This window comes from Chrysochloris asiatica, unplaced genomic scaffold (genome assembly GCF_000296735.1).
Source record: "Chrysochloris asiatica unplaced genomic scaffold, ChrAsi1.0 scaffold00214, whole genome shotgun sequence".
Classification (NCBI taxonomy): domain Eukaryota; kingdom Metazoa; phylum Chordata; class Mammalia; order Afrosoricida; family Chrysochloridae; genus Chrysochloris; species Chrysochloris asiatica.
The window spans coordinates 3,505,514-3,528,640 of NW_006408732.1; the positions used below are offsets into that span (position 1 = coordinate 3,505,514).

General features: G+C 39.9%; 1 protein-coding gene across 1 annotated transcript in view; it reads right to left on the reverse strand.

The window, feature by feature from the left end:
* FRAS1 (Fraser syndrome 1) overlaps positions 1-23,127 on the reverse strand; it is a 797,189-nt gene that overhangs the window by 19,286 nt on the left and 754,776 nt on the right. Inside the window, exons 67-70 of the mRNA XM_006872899.1 lie at positions 22,826-22,976; positions 21,745-21,852; positions 16,690-16,849; positions 10,894-11,010 (exon numbers count right to left, since the gene is read on the reverse strand). Coding sequence (XP_006872961.1) covers positions 10,894-11,010; positions 16,690-16,849; positions 21,745-21,852; positions 22,826-22,976 — 536 coding nt within the window. The remainder of the gene's footprint in view (positions 1-10,893; positions 11,011-16,689; positions 16,850-21,744; positions 21,853-22,825; positions 22,977-23,127) is intronic.

The following is a 23,127-nucleotide window of genomic DNA, read 5'->3' on the forward strand; positions in this document are numbered from 1 at the left end:
TAAGTACTTCAAATCCTCTTTGTTTCCAACAAGCAGGTTTGTATCATCTGCATATCATAGGTTGTTAATGAGTTTTCCTCCAATCCTGATGCCATTCTTCATATAATGTAGCTTCTTGAATTACTTGCTAAGCATACAAATTGAATAAATATGTTTTAAAAAGTATAACCCTAGTACATACCTTTCCTGATTTAAAACCATTTAGTATATGAAAGATGTTTACCTGTGCTTTATTGACTACGCAAATGTTTTTGATTATGTGGATTATGACAAGCTATGGACAACATTGTGAAGTATGACTATTCCAGAATACTTATTTGTGCTCATGAGGAATTTGTACATGGACCAAGAGGCAGTTGTTCAAACAGAACATGGGAATATTGAATGTTTTAAAATAAAGAAAATTGTGCAACAGGGTTGTATTCTTTCACCATACTTATTTAACATGTATGCTGAGAAAATAACCCAAGAGCTGGGTTATATGAAGAAAAACATGGCATCAGGATTGGAGGAAGGCTCATTAGCAACCTGCGATATGCAGATGATACAACCTTGCTTGCTGAAAGTGAAGAGGACTTAAACTATTTACTGATGAAGATCAAAGGCCACAGCCTTCGGGATAAATTGCATCTCAATGTAAAGAAAACAAAATTCTTCACCACTGGACCAATAAACAACATTCTTATCAATGGAGACAAGATTGAAGTTGTCAAGGACTTCATTCTTCTTGGATCAACCATCAACACTCATGGAAGCAGCAGTCAAGAAATCAAACGCCATATTGCATTAGGCAAATCTGCTGCAAAAGACCTTTTTAAAGTGTTGAAGAGCTAAGATGTCAGCTTGAGGACAAAGGTGCACCTGTCCCAAGCCATGGTATTTTCAATAGCCTCATATGCATGTGAAAGCTGGACAGTGAATAAGGAAGACCATAGAAGAATTGATGCTTTTGAGTTACGGTTTTGGAGGAGACTACTGAAAGTGCCATGGGCTGCCAAAAGAACCAACAGATGTGTGTTGGAAGAAGTGCAGCCAGAGTGCTCCTTGGAGGCCAAGATGACCAAACTTTGTCTCTCATACTTCGGACATATTGTCAGGAGGGACCAGTCACTGGAGAAGAATATCATGTTTGGTAAAGTGGAGGGTCAGAGAAAAAGAGGAAGACCCCCAGCAAGATGGATTGGCAAAGTCACAGCATCAATGGGCTCAAGCGTGGCAACAATTGTGAGGTTGGCCCAGTATAGGCAGTGTTTCGTTCTGTTGTACATAGGGTCGCTATGAGTCAGTACCGACTCAGCATCTAACAACAACAACAGTACTCTTTTGTCCTGTTTTAATGACTGTACAGTTTCCTCATGAGCATTACGAAGTGTTCTGGAATTCCCATTCTTCTCAATGTTATCTATAGTTTCTTATGATCCACACAATTGAATTTCTTTGCATATTTAAGAAAGCACAAATAAACTCCTTTCTGGTATTCTCTACTTTCAGCCAATATCCATTTTCTGTCAGTAATAATATCCCTCATTCCACATCCTCTTCTGAATCCAGCTTGAATTTCTGGCAGTTCCCTGTCAATGTGCTGCTGCAATTATTTTTGAAATATCTTCAGCAAAAATTTTACTTGTATATGATATTAAGCTGAAGATGAGGACAGGGGAAATGTAGTATTTTGAGGGGAGAGACAGGGTGAAATAATTTAGAAGAGTGAGAGAGTAAATGGATTAGGGAAAATTTTTGCTTTATTAGGAAGCCCTAAGGACCTATCTGTACCTGCTCTTGTGTTGATAGTGTTACTGAGTTGACTCCAACTCATAGTGAACCTCTCTCTGCATAACAGAACAAAATACTTCTGGGTCTGTGCCATCCTTACAATTGGTATGCAGCCACTGTGTGGATCCATCTCCTTGGGGGTCTTCCTGTTTTTCTGATGCTCTACTTTACCAATATTTATGATTAGTAGTAATGGGTTTCAAGTTTTCTAGCTTTGACCTTACTGTACATTCTGCCAAAACACTGTTTCCTCCTATGTGCACACTTGGTTGTTCTTTAAAAATCTGATATCTTTTTTTTTTTTTTTAATCATTTTATTGTGTATTACAGAGCAGGTCAACAGCCCCACATTCACCAAATCATGCACTTCATTTCATCACAATGACTGCAATGCCCTCCATTTGCAGTCAGTCAACAGTGCTAAGCTCTGTTCATTTACCTCTTGCTCTCCTCTCTGTGCCTTCCACTACCTTCTTCTTTCCTTTGCCATTCTCCCTCTCGAATACTGTCATCCCTGTCACCAACATAACACCTGCTAACACTTTTTCTTAAAGAGTGGATTTTCCCCTTAGATTTCAATTAGGGAATCTAAAATCACTTTCTGTAGGAAGGGTTCCCCTTTTTACTCTTACCTTTCAAGCTAGGTCAGACCCCTGTTTTCATTGTATTTCATACTTTTCTTTCATAGCTCTTATCATGGTTTGAAATTTTATTTGTTGTTGTTGTTGTTAAGTGCTTCAGAGTCAGTTCCGATTCATAGCAACCCTGTACAGGGTTTCTGAGGCTGTAAATCTTTACAGGAGTAGAAAGCCTCATCTTTCTCCCATGGAACAGCTGGTAGTTTTGAACTGCTGACCATGAAAACAGCAGCCTGATTCATAACCACTACAAAACATATGATTATCTGATAAAATTCTAGTTCAACCATGAAGTCTGTATCTGTTTGCTCACCATTGTATCTTTATTGCTAGCCAAGTTCTGGATATAAGTATTTACTGAAGACATGACTAAATGGTAGATAATTTCAACACTTTACTCTTCCAGTAGAATCTGTCTTACTACACCCTACTTTCTGTTAAAAAAAAAAAAACAAAAAACACAGAATCAACTCAGTGGGTAGATTTGGGAAGGCAAGGGCTCATGAGGGATGGGCCACACAAGTTGACTCAACTCTGAGATAACTGTTAGTTGCATGAAGAGCTCATTTATTTGGCTCTTAGCAGAATCTACTATAAAGCCAGACACTTAACGAGACATTTCATGAGACTGGGATTACTATCTACTAGGTTATAATGTATGTCAGACTGCACCCACACAAAGAAGTTATAAAACACAACTCTTTTATCAAGTCTAAATTTCCTGAATCAGTCTTAATTTTTTAATGTTTTTTAATTCTGTTGTACCGAGATATCATTGGAATCACACAGATGATCAAATGTAAGATTAGGATCAGGGGATGGGAATAATAAGGAGTCTGTAAGTAAACCTCTCCCTAAGGTATGGGTTTTGTTGTTGTTAGGTGCCATCCATTCTTGACCAAAGAACTGAATCCTGAGCATTTCTGATCCTGAATTGTAACTTGTTAACTTCCCTAGTCAGCCGCATAATTACGAGTATCGTCTGCGAGTTCTAGGTGGCCATTGCAATGAACAATCAAACCCAGCAGAGAAGCAGAGAGTAATTTGGGAGGGATGGCTGGTGCCGGAATTGAAAAGGAAGGTTGGAGGGTAGAAGTTATGTTTGACCTCTGCTACATAGGAATCGTCCTCCTCCTTTCCCCTTGTGAAGTCACTGGAAGTCAGATGTGGCCCCCATGCCATTCTTACATAAATAGAGTGGTCAAATAAATTGTGGAATGTCGCCACAATGAATACCTTAATGCAGTAAAAAATCAACTACAGTGACATGGGTCAACACACAAAAAAAGATTTGCTAAAAAATAAAAGAAGCTGCAGAGAGAAGACATGCAGTAAGAAATCTTTACATAAAGTTCAGAAACCTGTAAAATCATGTGGAAATAAATCTGAGGTAAAAACATAAACTGAGAAAATGGATGCTAAATACGAACAACTGAGACAATTGGGGAGAACGGGACTGTGACTGGATAGAGATAGGGAAGGTATTTAGAAGATATTGGTAACATTCTAGTTTTTTTTTTTATGTGGATGGTAGATTTATAGGTATTAGCTTTGTTTTTGTATATATCTAAAATGATGCAACAAGATGGCAGATTGGGTAGACGTGAAGTAAGGCGCTCCATCAGCAACAACACAGAATACTGGACCAAGCAGGCTCAGGGGATGGTGCTAGAACACTAAACCATATAAAGGAATGTTTAGAAGCTTGGAAGGCTTACAGCTAGGGGAGTTTGTAGCAGAATCAAGAAATCCATTGCTTTCTAATTCAAGACGCTCAGCTGCTCCCAGACTTGCCATCTTGGGAGAGACCAACCAGGGGAAGGATCAGAACAATCACGAACCCCTGACAGAACCACTGACAGAACCGCGGAGATACAGGTGTGGACATTCTTTTTACCTTTTTTTTTTTTTTTTTGGTATCTGTTCATTGGTCTCTCACTGTCTCTGCACACCTCCATTCTGGTGACTAGAGGGGATGCCTAAGCGAATGGACACCCTACCCCCGGCCCTGGAGTGTACTACTATGCATGCACACAATTCGCCTCAAAATTTAAAGTGACAGTTTCCACTTAAAACCCAAAAGCCACAACTTATCTGTCAGTTTGTTGTATTGTGGTGGCTTGTGAGTTCCTGTGATTCTGAAAGTTATGCTACTGGTATTTTAAATACCAGCAGGCTCATCATGGTGGACAGGTTTCAGATGAGCTTTGAGACTTTTACAGACTAGGAAGAAAGAGTGACAAACTACTTCTGAATATTTAGTCACTGAAAACCTTATGAATAGCAGAGAAACACTGTCAGATATAGTGCCAGAAAATGAGCCCCTCAGGTTGGAAGGCACTCAAAATGTGACTGGGGAAAAGCTACCTCCTCAAAATAGAGTTGACTGTGATGATGCGAATGGCGTAAAGCCTGTGGGAGTAAAACCCATGAGTCCTTCATTTGCTAATGGGGCACAACTCAAAATGAAGAGAAACAGCTGTAACATCCATTGAAAATCAGAACATGGTTTGTATGAAGTATGAATCTGGGAAAATTGAAGTTGTCAAAAATAAAATAGAATACATAAACATCGATATCTTAGGCATTAGTGAGTTGAAATGGACTGGTATTGGCCATTTTGAATCTTACAACCACATAGTGTTTACTATGCTGGAAATGACAAATTGAAGAGGAATGGTGCTACATTCATTGTCAAAAAGAACATATCCAGATCAGTCATGAGGTACAACGCTGTCTGTGATAGGATACTATCCATGCGCCTACAGGGAAGCCCAGTTAATACCATTATTATTCAAATTTACGCACCAACCACCAAAGCCAGGGAGGATGAAATAGAAGGATTCTATCAACTTCTTCAATCTGAAAGCAATCAAACATGCAATAAAGACATATTAATTGTTACTGGTGATTGGAATGCTAAGGTTAGGAGAAAAGAGGAAGGATCAATAGTTGGAATGGCCTTGGTGATAGAAATGATGTTGGAGAATGCATGACAGAATTAAGTAAAATCAGTGATTTGTTCATTTCAAATACTTTCTTTACACAGCATTCAGAGACAACTATACACATGGAAGATATAGAAATCGTATTGATTACATATGCAGAAAGAGATGATAAAAAAGCTCCATATCATCAGTAATAAATAACAAGGCCAGGGGCAGACTGTGGAAAAGACCATCAATTACTCATATGCAAATTCAAACTGAAACTGAAGAAAATGAAAACAAGTCCACGAGAGCCGAAATATGACCTTGAATATATCCCACCTGAATTTGGACATCATCTAAAGAACAGATTTGATATATTAAACACTGAAGACAGAAGACCAGAAGAGTTGGGATGACATCAAGAACATCATATAGGAAGAAAGCAAAATGTCATTAAGAAGACAAGAAAGAAGGAAAAGGTCAAAATGGATGTCAGAAGAGACACTGAAACTTGCTCTTCTGCATAGAGATGCTAAAGCAAATCGTAGAAATGAGGAGGTCCAAGAGCTGAAGAGAAAATTTCAAAGATCAGCTCGAGAAGATAAAGCCAAATATTACAATAAAATGTGCAAAGATCTGGAATCAGAAAACTAAAAAGGAAGAACACACTCAGCATTTCTCAAGCTGGGGAACTGAAGAAAAAATTCAAGCCTCGACTTTCGTTATTGAAAGATGCTCTGGGTAAATTATCAAATGATGCAGAAAGCATCAAAAGAAGATGGAAGGAATACACAGTCACTGTACCAAAAGGAAATGGTTAATGTTCAACCATTTCAAGAGGTAGCATATGATTAAGAGCCAATGATACTGAAGGAGGTAGTCCAAGGTGCATTGAAGGAATTGGCAAAGAACATGGCACCAGGAATTGATGAAATAAAAATTGAAATCTTTCAAGAAAGTGAGGTGGCAGAGGAGGCACTCACTCATCTCTGCCAAGAAATTTGGAAGACAACTATCTGGCCCACTGATTGGAAGAAATCCATATTTGTGCCCATTCCAAAGAGAGGTGACCCAACGGAATGCGGAAATCACTGGACAATCTTTTTCATATCCCATGTGAGTAAAGTTTTACTAAATATAATAGAGAAATGGCTATAATCATAACATTGACAGAGAACTTCCAGAGGTTCAAGCTGGATTCAGAAGAGGCCATGGAACGAGAGATATCATTCCTGATGTCTGATGGATCTTGGCTGAAAGCAGAGAATATCAGAAAGATGTTTACCTGTGCTTTATTGACTATGCAAAGGCTTTCGATACTGTGGATTATGACAAGCTATGGACAACATTGTGAAGTTATGAATATTCTAGAATACTGAATTGTGCTCATGAGGAATCTGTACCTGGACTAAGAAGCAGATGTTTGAACTGAACATGGGAACATTGAATATTTTAAAATGAAAAAAGGTGTGCAACAAGGTTGTATTCTTTTACCATACTTATTCAACCTGTATGCTGAGCAAATAATCTGAGAAGCTAGGTTATATGAAGAAAAATGTGCCATCAGGATTGGAGGAAGACTCATTAACAACCTGCGATATGCAGACAGATGATACAACCTTGCTTGCTGAAAGGGAAGAGGACTTAAAACATTTATTGATGAAGATCAAAGAGCACAGCCTTCAGTATGGATTACATCTCAATGTAAAGACAACAAAAATCCTCACCACTGCACCAGTAAACAACATTCTTATCAATGGAAAAAAGATTGAAGTTGTCAAGGACTTCATTCTTCTAGGATCAACTATCAACACTCATGGAAGCAGCAGTCAAGAAATCAAACGACGTATTGCATTAGGCAAATCTGCTGCATAAGACCTTTTTAAAGTATTGAAGAGCAAAGATATTAGCTTGAGGACTAAGGTGCGCCTGACCCAAGCAATGGTATTTTAATAACCTCATATGCATGCGAAAGCTGGACAGTGAATAAGGTAGGCCATAGAAGAATTGATGCTTTTGAGTTATGGTGTTGGAGGAGAATACTAAAAGTACCATGGGCTGCTTAAAGAACCAATAGATCTGTTTTGGAAGAGTGCAGCCAGAGTGTTCCTTGGAGGCCAAGATGGCCAAACTTTGTCTCTCATACTTTGGACATATTGTCAGGTGGGACCAGTCACTGGAAAAGGCTATCATGTTTGGTAAGGTGGAGGGTCAGAGATAAAGAGGAAGACCCCCAACAAGATGGACTGGCCAGGTGGCAGCATCGATGGACTCAAGCGTGGCAACAGTATTGAGGTTGGCCCAGGATCGGGCAGTGTTTCGTTCTGCTGTGAATAAGGTTGCTATGGGTCAGTACCGACTCTATGGCACCTAATAACAACATATATCTAAAATATTTTATAATGAAACACTTAATAAAAGAATAAAAATTCCCCAGCATATTCCATTAGATTAAACCTTCTCTATTTTCCCTTATTAGAGCAAAGATGTCAGCTTGAAGACTAAGGTGTGCCTGATCCAAGCCATGGTATTTTCAATAACCTCATATGCATGCGAAAGCTGGACAGTGAATAAGGAAGACAGTAGAAGAATTAATGCCTTTGAATTATGGTATTGGAGGAGAATACTAAAAGTGCCATGGGCTGCCAAAAGAACCAATAGATCTGTTTTGGAAAAAGTGCAGTCAGAATGTTCCTTAGAGGCCAAGATGGCCAAACTTCGTCTCTCATACTTTGGACATATTGTCAGGAGGGACCAGTCACTGGAAAAGGATATCATGTTTCGTAAGATGAAGGGTCAGAGAAAAAAGGGAAGACCCCCAACGAGATGGATTGGCCAGGTGGCAGCATCGATGGACTCAAGTGTGGCAACAGTAGTGAGGTTGACTCAGGATCGGACATTGTTTTGTTCTGCTGTGCATAACGTCGCTATGAGTCGGTGCTGACTCAAATGGCACCTAACAACAACAACAATTTCCCTTTATTATGGTGGTGGTTTTGTGCCGTGGAGTCGGTTCTGATGCATAGCAACTTTGCATAGGATTTCTGAGGCTATAAATATTTATGGGAGCAGAAAACCTCATCTTTATTCTGTGGAACCACAGGTAGTTTAGAACTGCTGATTTGAAATTAGCAACCTAACTTGTAACACTATGCTACTAGAGCTCCTTCTCCCTTATCATGGTGGTGGTGGTGGTGTGCCGTGGAGTCGATTCCAACTCATAGCGACCCTGTACTGGGTTTTTGAGGGTGTAAATCCATGTGTCTTTACTTATCTTCATCATTCTCCTGACAATCTTCCTCTTCTTGCATATTGGCCTCCTTGTCACCCGAGTTAATATGTGTCTACACTCTAGCCAGTGAATTACTCTTCCTTCCCTCCCCACCCCTGGTGATCATCAAAGAAGGTTTCTTTTAGTATGAAAACCTTTTAATGAGTTTTGACAATAGTGGTCTCATACAATATTTGTCCTTTGGTGACTGACTCATTTCACCCAGCATTCATAATTGTTTGATAAACATTCATCCATGTTTATCCATGTTATGAGGTGTTTTAAAGATTCATAATTATTCTTCAATGTTGCACAGTTAGTATTCTATTGTGTGTATGGACCAAACTTTCTTTATTCATTTTTCCATAAGTGGGCATTTTGGTTGTCTCCATCTTTTTGCTATTGTGAATAGTGCTTCAGTGAACATCGGTGTGCATCAATCTATTTGTGTCCTGGCTCTTAATTCTTGTGGATAGATTCCTAGGTTGTACAGCATTTCTGTTTCCAACTTCCATGAACTCTTTGAAGCCTCCTTTGTATAAACCTCTTGTAAACTTGCATTCCACTCTGCGATCACTCTTTCACTTCCTTCTCTATTCTCAAACCTCAAAATTCCTTACTTTCTTCTAATGCCTGGATTCTCATTTCATGGAGAAAACAGATTCTATCAGATGTTGACTTTGCCATCCTTACCTGCAATGTCTGTATGTTCCACCTTCATCTTTGTCCATAAACTCCGGCTTCTATCCTTTTTCAGTGGATGAACTCTTTATGCTTCTGTTGTTGTTGTTGTTAAGTGCCGTTGAGTCAGTTCCGACCCATAGCGACCCTGTACAGGGTTTCTGAGGCTGTAAATCTTTACGGGAGCAGAACGCTTCATCTTTCTCCCGCGGAGCAGCTGGTAGTTTCGAACTGCTGGCCTTAAGGTTCGCAGCCCGATTCGTAACCACTACGCTACCAGAGCTCCTTAGCAAAGGCTAATTCTTCCACCCAGGCACTAGACCTATCCCCTCTGCCTACTTACAGACATTACTCTGCAAATTCTTCCTCTCTCCTCTATATCAACAAAATCTCCCCATAATCACACAGGCATTCTGAAATATTTTTCACCTTAAAACATAACTGCAACTCTCCTTTGAACCACTCCTTGCTTTCACCTTCTGCCTCACTTCTCTGCCATCTTTTAGAGTAAAACTTCTTCTGTGTTGTTTATTCCTCGTGACTACACTGTCTCAATTCTGTCTTGTGAACCCACTTTAATCAGGAAAGGAGTCCTGGTGTGGCGCTGTAGGATAAACACTGGACAGCTAATTGCAAGGCTGGTAATTCAAACTCACCAGCCTCTTCTCGGAAACCCTAGAACAGAGGCACTATGAGTTGAGACCAACTTGACAGCACTTAACAATCCACTGAAAATGGATCATCAATGACCTCCATGTGCCAAATCCAGGGGCCAATTCTGAGTCTCTTAATTTAAAAGTCACATTTTACACTATTGTGTTCTTTTCTTCTGCTTTTTCAGTTTTTAAATGTTATTTCATTTAAAATTTTTATTTTGCTGTTGTTGTTGAGAACATACACAGCAAACCATGCACTGATTCAATGGCTTCTCTCTATACAAGTTAGTGACCTCGACTACATTTTATGAATTGTGCAACAATTCTCACCCTCCTTTTCCATTTATCCCTCCTCTATTAACACAAACTCCTTGCCCTGTAAGATTCCTATTTAATCTTTTGAATTGCTGTTGTCACCTTGATCTCATGTAGATAGTTCTTAAAAGATCAAATTGTCTTCGTTTAACATTAATGTCGGTGTCTTTTTCAGTATGTTCTCTTAGAAGTGTTTTCTATATACTTTGTTCAGCTCCTTGAAAGGAGGTACTGCAATATAAAAGGCCTGGAGCAGAGAGTTTTAAGTCCCCTAATATAATCTAACATTAATAAGGAGCTCTGGTAGCGTAGTGGTTACGAATCGGGCTGCGAACCTTAAGGTCAGCGGTTTGAAACTACCAGCCGCTCCGCGGGAGAAAGATGAGGCTTTCTACTCCCGTAAAGATTTACACCCTTGGAAACCCTGTACAGGGTCGCTATGGGTCGGAACCGACTCGACGGCACTTAACAACAACAACAATAATCTTAATGTTTAGCCAGGAGAATCTCAATACTTAGGCAATAGTAAAACACATGATAGGATCTTAATATGGACTGGTTGAAGGAGTACATCGCACAGAGCAGTCAACCTCAGGTCTGACAGGGAATGGGACAGTGAATTTCCCTACCTTTCTGGAGCATGTGCAGTGCAGGCCAAAGGCTTCTCTCCTGGGTCAACCCATGGCTGTGTGGGCTGCACTGTGCAAGGGATCAGGTAGATTGTGTACTCCCCAGAGTAGTCCTTCCTGCAAACAGGTAAAACAGACTGTGATCATAAGGAACAATTTATAGGTTTTTAACTTACCTGGAAACACACTGGCTTCATTAAATGATTTTCATGTGGGCATTGTTCCTCACATCCAAGAACTTTATAAGTCTGCAAACACAGTTTTCAGGAACTCATCTCTGATTATTCTCAAATTCGGAGGACTATCCGGAGGTGTTAAGTCGAGCTATTTTTATCTGTGGGAGTCCTTTTTATGAGAAAAGCAGAGAAAGGTACAAGGTTTCTAAACGGCAGAAAAGCTCAGGGGAAGACAAGGCCATTCCCTTTAGATTTCCATGAAACTTCTTTGACAATATCTGTCTAGTGTTTCTTGTTAATTAACACTCTGTTAAAAGCAACAACAACATCCTGCTAAATACACTACCAAATGAAAGCGCTTGATCTAGTACAACGTGGCTCTGATAGAAGTGGTAGCCAATGCCTCATGATTACATGAAAGCACTCTAGAGTATAATGGAAGATATTGTTAGGTGCTGTTGAGTTGGTCCGACCCACAGTAACCTTACATATAACAACAAAACACCACCTGGTCCTGTGCTGTGCTCACAATTGGTAAAAACTCTTCCACCACACACAGTTTTGAGGCTCCTCTCTCCAATTCTGGAGTCCCTGCGTGGCACAACACTCAGCTGCTACTGAAAGGAATGGTTAGCGGTTTGAGACCACCCAGAGGCACCTTGAAAGAAAGGACTTCCAGAAAAATCACAGCCACTGAAAACCCTCCCTTTGGAGCACAACTCTACTCTGACACCATGGAGTTGCCATGACAACTGTTTTCATCTTTCCAATTCTACACTTTCATTCCCTTACAGAATTGGATAACAATCATCATTTCTCCTAGGAGACTACTCATTGGGATATTTCCTGTTTGTGGTGGGGCGCAGGATTCTCTAGGAAATGACACTGAGAATATGAAGGCTTTGGATCCCTCACCTACTTTGTTTCCCACACTTGTCATTGGGTAGTAGCCCTAGTCCTGGCAGGTTGCCTGGAAGGCAGCCAGGCATCCAGACACTTCAGAAAGATTCTTCAAGGGCCTTGGGAGGCTGCCATCCTTTGAATGAAGAACACAGGGCTGTGAATCTTAATTATGACTCTGCTGTGAGTGACCTGGGAACAGCGTTTGCTGTGTTCATTCAATGACCATTTTTTTGTATTTTCTTCTTTTATTAGTACAGCAATAGCAAAGATTAGTAAAATGATCCTAACAATAAAATAAAACTTCTATGATACAACCTTGGATTGGTTTAGTGGAATGACACAGAACTTCGCCTCTGCCACAGTTATATAATCTTATGTTTTGGGTTGTTATGTATTGAATTGCGTTCTATCAAACACACACAAATGTGTTGGAATACTAACTCCCTTTACTTATGGAAAAGGATCCCTTGTGGTCTTTCAGTTACGTGTTGGCTTGCTAACCAAGGGGGAAGCTATTCCACAGGAGAAAGGTGAGGCAGTTCTGCTTTGGTAAAGACTTACAGTCTCAGAAATCCATACAGGATCACTATGAGCCAGACCTGACTCAAGGACAGTGAGAAACCTATAGGAGGAGTCTTGATAGTACACTGGTTAAAGTGCTCAGCTGCTAACCAAAAGGTCAGTGGTTCAAACACAGCAGCTGATGATCCAGAGAAGAAAGATGTGGCTGTCTGCTTCCATAAAACTTAGTCTTGGAATCCCTATGGGGCAGTTCTACTCTGTCCTATAAGTTGCTATGCGTTGGAATGGATTTGGTGGCAACGTTGGCCTACAAATCCACACATGTGTGCTCCTTACCCAGACCCCTCACATGGTTGGTCTTGTCTTCTATTATTCTACTTCTTATCCATTTCACTGCAGTCACACTGGCCTCATTGCTGTTCCTTGAGCAGGCCAGGCATGTTGCCACCTAAGGAACTCTGCCAGAAATACTCTTCCTCCAGATCTGCATAGCTGACTTCCTTACCTCCTTTAAGTATTTGTTTGAATGTGGCTTCTTTTTCAGGCCTACTTTCAACACCAGAATTAAAATGATAATCTCATTCACTGAAATTCTCTATACCTTTTAGTTTCCGGTACCACTTATCACATTCTAACATATGCTACCCACCACTCCTCTGTCAGTTTGTCATACTGTGGTGGCTTATGGGATGCTGTGATACATAAGCTTAGCCACTGGTATTTTAAATATCAGACAGGTCACCCATGGTGGACAGGTTTCAGCTGAGCTTCCTGACCAAGAAAGACTAGGAAGAAGGAGAGACAGACTACTTCTGAATATTTGCCATTGTTGTTAAGTGCCATCAAGTCGGTTCTGATACATAGAAACCCTGTATAAGGTTTCAAAGTAGCGGGTGGTGAGTTTGAACCACCAACCTTGTGATTCAAATGGACCTTGTGGTGGAGTGCTTATCCTACAGTGTCCCACACCAAGACTCTGAAAACCTTATGAATAGCAGTGGAACACTTTCAGATAGCAACTTAATACTGAAATGAATAGCACCAGAATACTGACAGATACAAGGCTGGAGAATGACATCATGCTTGATAAAGTGGAGGGTCATCAAAAAAGAGGGAGTCCTCCAATGACACAGGTTGGCACAGTGGCAGCAGCAATGGACTAAAGTGAAGCAGCAATTCTGAGGAGGGCATGGGACCAGGTGATGCTTTGTTCTGTGTGCATAGGGTTGCTATGGGTCAGAACTGACTCGATGGCACCTAACAACAAGAATAGTGCTAGAAGATGAGTTCCTCAGGTTGGAAGGTATTCAAAATACGACTGGAAAGAGCTGTCTCCTCAAAGTAGAGTTGACTATGATGATGCAAGTGGAGTAAAGCTTTCCGGAACCTTCATTTGCTGATGCGTCACAACTCAGTATGAGGAGAAACAGCTGTAAGCATCCATTAATAATTGGAACATGGGATGTATGAAGTATGAATCTAGAAAAATTGGAAATTGTCAAAAATGAAATGGAGTACATAAACATTAGCAAGCTAAACTAGACTGCTATTGGTCATTTTGAATCTGATAATCTTATGGTTTACTATGCTGTGAATGACAAATTGAAGAGGAATGATGTCACATCATCAAAAGAACATTTCAAGATCTGTCTGGAAGTAGAATGCTTTCTGTGATAGGATAATATCCACACACCTACAAGGAAACACACTAGTATTCAAATGTGCACACCAACAACTAAAGCCAGTGATAATGAAATTGAAGAAGTCTACCAACTTCTTCAGTCTGAAATTGATCAAACATGCAATCAAGATATATTGATAATTAGATAAGTTATACTTTAATTAAGGAGCTCTTTTAGCATAGTGGTTATGAGTCGGGCTGCTACCCTCAAGCTCATCAGTTTGAAACTACCAGCTGTTCCTCAGGAGAAATATGAGGCTTTCTGCTCCTATAAAGATGTACTACAGCCTTGGAAACCCTATGCAGGCTCGCTATGAGTTGGAACTGACTCCACAGTAGACCACTACCACCACTACACTTTACTTATTTGTTATGTCTACTATCCTTTTTCTGTTTTGCTGGAAGTGCTGAGTGCAGAGAACTTTGTTTTGTTTATTGATGTACTCCAAGTGTGTAGAACCTGCTTGACACATGGTAAATAGTCAATAAATATTGTTGAGTAAATGAATGAATACAGGACAACTTGCATGGTGTACTAAGCCTACAGTACCACTGTTCTTCTCTCCCTTATATTGGTGGTGGTCATGGTAGTGTGCCGTGGGGCCGTTCCAACTCATAGCAACCCTTCATAGGGTTTCCGAAGCTGTAAATCTTTACAGGAGCAGAAAGCCTCATATTTCTGCTGTGGAATGGCTGGTAGTTTCAAACTGCTGACCTTGAGGGACTTATAACCACTACTGAAGTTTAAGTCCTCACTATCTCTGCAATTATGCCAACCATATCCTTAGGTGAAGTTTTTCTTACCTCCTTTCTTTCTAAAACAAAACATTATAATGCAATGAGATGTGTTAGAGCGGAAGCTGGAATACAATGAGAACAGGAAAGAGGGAACTTCCAACACGTATGAAAAAGGTGTCAAAGAACAGCTACTGTTTTGATCTGGGTCTTAATGAAGTTAGAGTTTTGCAGAAGTAAAAGAATAGGGAGGACAGAAGAAATTGCAAAAGCACAGAGGCACAGATGAACTGATGTGCTCAGGATATTGCAAAAGCACAGACAAGAGATCCCTAATGTGGTGAGACCCTTAATGTGGGAAGAAGGCTGAGTGGGTGTGAGATGAGGTTAAAAAGGAGGGAGCTGGTCTTGTGTGCTACATTGTGTTGGGACTTCAGCAGAACTAAAGGAGGACATATTCTATGCCTATAAATTGGGACAAAATATATGAATAATCTCATAAGGTTCTATGACAGAATCTCCTTAAAGGTTATTATGTATTGATTTCAAATGAATTATTTTTATAAACGTGATATAAAGTCTCAAATTTATAAATAAAGAACTCTTTTTAAAAATGATATAAGATATGCTCTTAATATAATACACATATATGGTCCAAAAAATATAAAATCTCAATTTCCAAGTGTTGATTCATCTAGAAAACTTGAACAAGATTTCCAAGGTTAATATGGATCTTAATTTTATAATATACAAAACAAGGATAATAATACATATGCCAGACTCTGTCATCCTGTATTACATTCCACTCCTTATTGAGTATCTTGTTAACCAATATTTTCCATTTATGACAATAATGAAAAATCTACTATGCAACGATTTTGAACATTAATGCATATGCCTAGCAGTAATGAACCCTGAGGTGTGAGAAGAGAATGATGCTGGCCGTGATGGTTAAGAATCGTGTCAACACGATTCTCAGTGATTCTGCAATTATGTAATGATGTAATTTGGCACTTACGCCATGATGTAATTTGGCATTTATGCCATAATATACTCATCCTCCTTTGGTGAGCTAATGTAGTCATCCTCCATTTTCACATAATACCAATTTTCACATAATGACCTGGTTTTTGGATCCTAACCAGTTTAGGAGTGGGTATAGTTTTAATTGTGGTTTTCTTATTCATTCCTTTAACAAATGGGATATTTTGTTATATTTATCTGCTTATTCTTCCTCAAAATTTGGTCCAGGAGACGAACACCTATTCTCCTTTATTTTATAGGACATTAGATCCTCAGGGGTGACATGTGAACCTTATAACCAGGGATCTTAGATTTTATAATGTCTACAGAGGGTTGTTATGGGTCAGAACTGACTCAACGACACTTAATAACAACAACAACAACAAAAATGGTAACTGGAAAGTGATTTCTTTATTATTAGAGTCTTAACTTGACACATTCTCAGCATCCATGGTAGGTATATATAGCCATGTAGCCATGTGACTAAATTCTAGTTAATAGGATCTGAGTGGAAGTGATATGGATGTGTATCGTCCCTGGTTGTATCCTGGAATTGGGTAAGTACTCCTGTCTTATCCATTAGAAGGAATATTTGTTTCTTTTTATATTTGTCAGAAGGTTATTTCTACCCTATTTTGCCCATGGCCCCTTATAAAACAGACAACTAACCTTTGAAGATAGCCCTGTTTCCCAAGTCCTGAAAGAAACTGAAAACATTTCAAATCTACCCCTGGAAGCCTCCATTTCTGTATTCACCTGTTATAAGAGCTAGTGGCTCTCCAGAGTTGATATGGAGAATCAAAAGTCTGAGCACTCCATAAAAGTTGCAGATCAAATTCAATTCCTCCTAGGTGGTCTGGAGTCAATATGAAAGATTTCACATTAGGGAGAGTATGGTGATCCATCACAAACTGTCCTGTTTTAAGAGAAAACACACACAATTAAACTTCTGAGTCTTACTCTGCTTTTTGTGAAACTCTACAAAAGTGTAAGAACTGAATTAATGTTCTTCTTTTATCAAACAATTAAGGTTATACTCTTTCAAACTTTAAAATATCTTCCATACTGGTTGAGACAGCATGGCATATAGCCCCAGGCCATCATCCTACTTTTGATGGACATTATATTATTATATTTGTTCACAAACAATATGAATGTATCTTGTAGAAATTTTGCTAATGAGCATATTTACTAAAATAGGACTTGTGATAAACAATGATCATATATTACACTATCTGCAAATTCTAACCAACTGGAGGTAGAAAATGTCTTAATAGTTTATAAATTAAAAAATCAAGATTAGATGAAAATTACATTTAGTACTACTCAAGTCATTGGTGAAAGGTGAAAATCATAAACATCATCAAAAAGGTAAAAGTTAATCTGCAAAATACTTCCACACCTTAAAACAGCATTGACATATTTACCATTAATAAATAAAAATAGAGACACTATTCTCTTTAACAGATGGTGCTGGCAGAACTGGAAAGCGATATGCAAAAGACTGAAACAAGTCCTTTACCTCATGCCCTATACAAAAACCAACTCAGCATGGATTAAACACCTAAATGTGAATCCCAAAATTATGAAAGTCATCAATGAAAAAATAGAGACAAATGTGAGAGCTCTAATACAAGGAATACACAGACTACCAAACATTTTGAAAAGTACACAAACAAAAGTAGACAAAATAGATGAGTGTGACATATTAAAAATTTACATAGTATGTACATCAAAAGATTTCACCATGAGAGTAAAAAGGAAACCCACAGAATGGGGAAAAAATCTTTTTGCAACGACACATCAGAAAAGGGACTCATTTCTAAAATATATAGGAAACTACAGCACCTCTACAAGAAAAAGACAAATAACTCAGTTAAAAAATGGGCACAGGACATGAACAGACACTTCACCAAGAAACAGATCTGGTCACCCAACAAACACATGAAGAAATGTTCACAATCACTAGCCATTAGAGAGATGCAAATCAAAACAACAATGAGATATCATCTCATACCATCAATAGCAGCAAAGATCAAAAAAGTAGAGGACAATAAATGCTGGTGAGGATGTGGAGAGACTAGGACCCTCCTACATTGTTGGTGGGATTGCAAAATGGTCCAAACACTCTGGAAAGCAATATGGCGCATCCTCAGAAGGATGGAAATAGAAATACCTTATGATCCAGCTTGGTATTTACCCACAAGAAATACGAGCCATAACATGAGTAGATCTATGCACACCAATGTTCATAGCAGAGCTATTTACAATAGCAAAAAGATGGAGACAGCCTAAGTGCCCATCAACTGAAGAATGGATAAACAAAATGTGGTACATACACATAATGGAATACTATGCTACCTTGAAGAACAACAAGGAAGCTGCAAACCACCGTATAAAATGGAGAAACCTTGAGGATATTATGCTGAGTGAAATTAGTCACAAAAGGAGAAATACTGCATAGGACCATTATTGTAAAAAAGTAAGAAAAAGAACCCACATTAAAAGGGGAAAAATAACAATTATTTATATATTTGTTGATCACCAGGATGTATGGGATGAGAGGAAGGGAGGGAAGGAGAGGAAGATAGAGCACAGGGTAGGGAATAGACACAGGATAGCCTGTGTGTGGGTGGGATGGGGTGGGCAGCAATACACAAGAAGGGGGAGGGCAACATAAGAACAAGGCTGATGGGAGAACAGTTAGGCAGGTTTGCATAGGCTAAGTGGGACAGAGGTAAATGATGATGTATGCACAGCCTTGGAACAAAAGGGCTCTGGGATACAGAGATTAAGGCATGGTTAGAAGGGGTAAAAGAGGGGGAATAACATTAAGACGCTGGGCTGTCTTTTGAATCTTGGTTTTCCTTACTTACCATTGTAAAATAGACACTTGAGTGGGGGAGAAAAGAATAGCCAGAAACATCACTACAGAAAACTTGTAAGTCCCTCTTCAGCCTATAACTGATTGGAATACCTTAAAGGGGGCTAGAAATTGCCCAGTGAAAGAGGCTTCCTGTGGAGCCTTTACATTACATAAAACCATTGCGGAATCCAGAACCCCATCAAAATCATCTGAGGTAGGAAGTTTCCACTGGAAAGAACAAGTAGACCAGCCTGGAGTGGCTAGAAGAACAGAAGATACTCCGTGAAAGTAAGACCGGCAGGAAAAATAAAAAACAATAATGGCAGTCTGATTGATTACAACAAGAACAAGTAAGATGCTTGCCCGGGAGCCATCAAGCCAAGTGGTCAGGACCCCTCAGAGCAAACTCCCTTCCAAGTCTAAGACTCAAGGGGAATACATGAGCAGACATGTGGTCTGGCTGGTGACCATGTTGGTCATCGATAAGGGGAAGAGGGGGGGAAAACAGCAATGAAGTTGTGATCTAAGCCCGACCACATTCAATAGACCCCAGTGAACCCATGTGGAGACCTGGATGGCCAGCAATATGTCAAGACCCGGGGACTCCTGGGCCCAGAGGCAGTGACATGGCCATAGAGGACTAGAGCGGAGAGTGAAGCATCCAGCTGATATGAAGTGAGGGGAGATGGACAAGAACACCCATACTTGCAGGTAGTACTCACTTGACCTGGCTTCAATGGCTGGATGATCAGAACTCGACTAGAAGATGAAAGAGGGGCGGGGAGGGGGAAGAGTAACCTGCTACAATTTGATGAACTTTACCTTTACTTATGGATGTAGCTCAAAAAAGGAACAAATCTTTATAGCAAGGATCACTCCCACACCCTCGGTACACAGGGTTGACAGGGATGGGCAACTTAAATATTGGCAAGCCAAAATTGGGGCATCAGGATTGGAGGAAGACTCATTAGCAACCTGCAATATGCAGATGATACAACCTTGCTTGCTGAAAGTGAAGAGGACTTAAAACATTTACTGATGAAGATCAAAGAGCACAGCCGTCTATATGGATTACATCTCAATGAAAAGAAAACAAAAATCCTCACCACTTGACCAATAAACAACATTCTTATCACCAGAGAAAAGACTGAAGTTGTCAAGGACTTCATTCTTCTTGGATCAACTATCAACACTCATGGAAGCAGCCGTCAAGAAATCAAACGACATATTGCATTAGGCAAATCTGCTGCACAAGACTTTTTTTAAAGTGTTGAAGACCAAAGATGTCAGCTTGAGGACTAAGGTGCGCCTGACCCAAGCCATGGTATTTTCAATAACCTCATATGCATGCGAAAGCTGGACAGTGAATAAGGAAGACCGTAGAAGAATTGATGCTTTTGAGTTATGGTGTTGGAGGAGAGTATTGAAGGTACCAAAAGAACCAATAGATCTGTTTTGGAAGAAGTGCAGCCAGAGTGTTCCTTGGAGGCCAAGATGGCCAAACTTCGTCTCTCATACTTTGGACATATTGTCAGGAGGGACCAGTCACTGGAGAAGGATATCATGTTTGGTAAGGTGGAGAGTCAGAGAAAAAGAAGAAGACCCCTAACCAGATGGATTGGCCAAGTGGCAGTATCGATGGACTCAAGTGTGGTAACAATAGTGAGGTTAGTCCAGGATTGGGCAGTGTTTAGTTCTGCTGTGCATACGGTCGCTATGGGTTGGTACCGACTCGATGACACCTAAAAACAACAATAACACAAAGGCAAGAAGTGACTGGCTTACGAGCTTTCAAGAGGGAGCCTAGTTCCAGATGGGGCTGGGTAAGGTAGAATCACCACTGAATGATTTCAAATCTGTTGGGACCGGGCTGGCAATAGGAAATGGGGATAAAACCCTTGTGGTACAATAGTGAATAATTGCCATCAGGACTGATTGTGAGGGTAGGAAATATAGAGGTAGATGTTTTTAACAAAAGGAGGAGAATAATTGATTTTGCAGCTCAGGATCTGAGGTCCCTGGGACCATCTAGTGAGAAGAATGGAGAGCGGGACCCTACCCAGAGAGGCAGTGACGCCAGGGATGGAGACAGAGATGATGACGTGGACAGATGGAGTGGCTGGGGACACTAAACTCAGGGAGAGAGAAGGGCTGTGTGCTGGTGGCCAGTGGGCACCCTTTGGTTATTTGATGTTGCATGGAGGGGATTGTAATTATTGCACCCTTTGGTTATTTGATGATGCATGGAGGGGATTGTAATCATTGCAATGAAACGAAATACAATAGGATGAATGTAAAGCTGATGTTCTCCCATGTAAACCTCACAATAAAACCTTAAGAAAATAAAATAGAGACACTATTATAAATGTAAATATATATAAACAGCAAATGGTTGATTGGATCCTAGTTTCTGCTATACAAGTACATATAATATAAATATGTAACAAAAGGAACAAAATTATGGGACAAAGAGGAAACATGAAAAAGAACTGGATATTATTGATGAGATTACTGGAGTCCTGGTGTGGCTCTGCAGGATAAGCACTCAACCACAGGTCAGTTTGAACCACAAGGTCAGTGGTTTAAATTTATCAGCACTCCTTAGAAACCCTACATAAGGGAACAGACTCCACAGCATGTAACAACAACAATTATTGACTCAATGTTAAATATCTTAGATACGAAAGTAATGGTGTGATTTATATAAGGGAATATCCTTGTTCTTAGGAGATGTAGACATCTAAAGGATTTATGGGGAAATGACATTAAATATTGTGATTTTAAAAAGTATGTATGCGTGTATACCCATACATGGATAGCAAAATGTTAACAACTGTTGAATCTAAGTAGAGGCTCTGTGTTTTTACTAGTGTATTTTTTCAACTTTTCTGTATGTCTGACATTTTTCATAATAGAAAATTAGAAAAACACAGCGCTGACATTACCTCTGAATTTGGCATGAGTCTTGAATTCAATGACAAGGCGACCATCCTCTCGAATATAGATTCTGATTATCTGAAGCCTCGCAGAGAGCACACTGTCTGTCTGGATTCCTGGGCAGGCATCGTAACAAAGCATGCAAGTTAGGGCAGAGAGAAGACCTCAGAGACTATGACCTACATGCAAGTCACCCAGCAACATCTCTTAAGGATGGCAGCACGTTTATCTGAATGTAACTTAAGAGAAAACTAACTTTCACATAAATATAGTCTATTTAGAGATATCTGCAAATTAATAATGTATAATAGATCTTTCTAGGACTCCTGGTGTGGCACTTGGGATCAGAAATGACACTAAACAACTTACTTCTTAGGGAGTGTGGTGACTCCATACGATCAGCACTGGACTGTGAACCACAGGTCTGGTTTGAGCTCACCAGCCTCTCCATGGGAGAAAGATGAGGTTTTCTGCTCCCATTAAGATTTGAAGCCTCAGAAACCCTATATAGGGTCGCTAAGAGTTGGAACTGACTTGACAGCACTCAACAACAATTTACTTCTTAGAGGAGTCCCTGAGTGCTGTACTTGGTTACATCCTGAGCTGCTAACCAAAAGGCTAAAGGTGAGTCCAATCAAATGCACCTCCGAAAGTCCTAGTGACCTACTTCTGAAAACGCAGTCATTGAACACCTGATGAGGCCCAGTTCTGCTCTGACACATATGTGTCAGAACTGGTAGAGGTTACTTGAATAACCGGACTCACACCATTGCTAACCAGCAGAAAATGAAAGTACTTGTCTAAATGTCTAACGGGCAGAAAAGGACCTGTCTGCCACTTGCTACCCTCTACTCTGGGCCCCTAGCTATCTGGGCTGAATTCTCGAGCATCAACATATATAAATCTCAGTTTGCTGTTTTTTTTGGTTTTTTTTTTCAAGGAACCCTAGTTCTGTGTATTTTTCATGCATTGACTGTGTACATGACAACAGGATATGGAATGCAATAAATATTAAAAGTCACTATTTTTTTTCTTTTAATTTTGCCTGCGTGTATGGCAGGAATAGTTAGGCATCAATGGGAAGAATACCTGTTCTCCAGAGAACAGTGTCATAGAAGAAGGAAAATTCCATCTCGGTGTGATGCTCCAAGGAGGCCCAGCCCCTGGGGGCTGTCACATAGATGTAGGACACGTAGAGAGGAACGTGCACTGTCAGGAATGACTGAGCGGAGTCTCTCACCTGCCAAGCAGCACACAGAGGGTTATTTCTTCCAGAGGTAAAAAGATGCTGGATCATTCACTCATGTATAATAGCTCACTCATTCACTAATTATAAATTAAAAACCTATGATTATGTTAGACCCCATGTTAGAAGCTAGAACCTCAGTAGT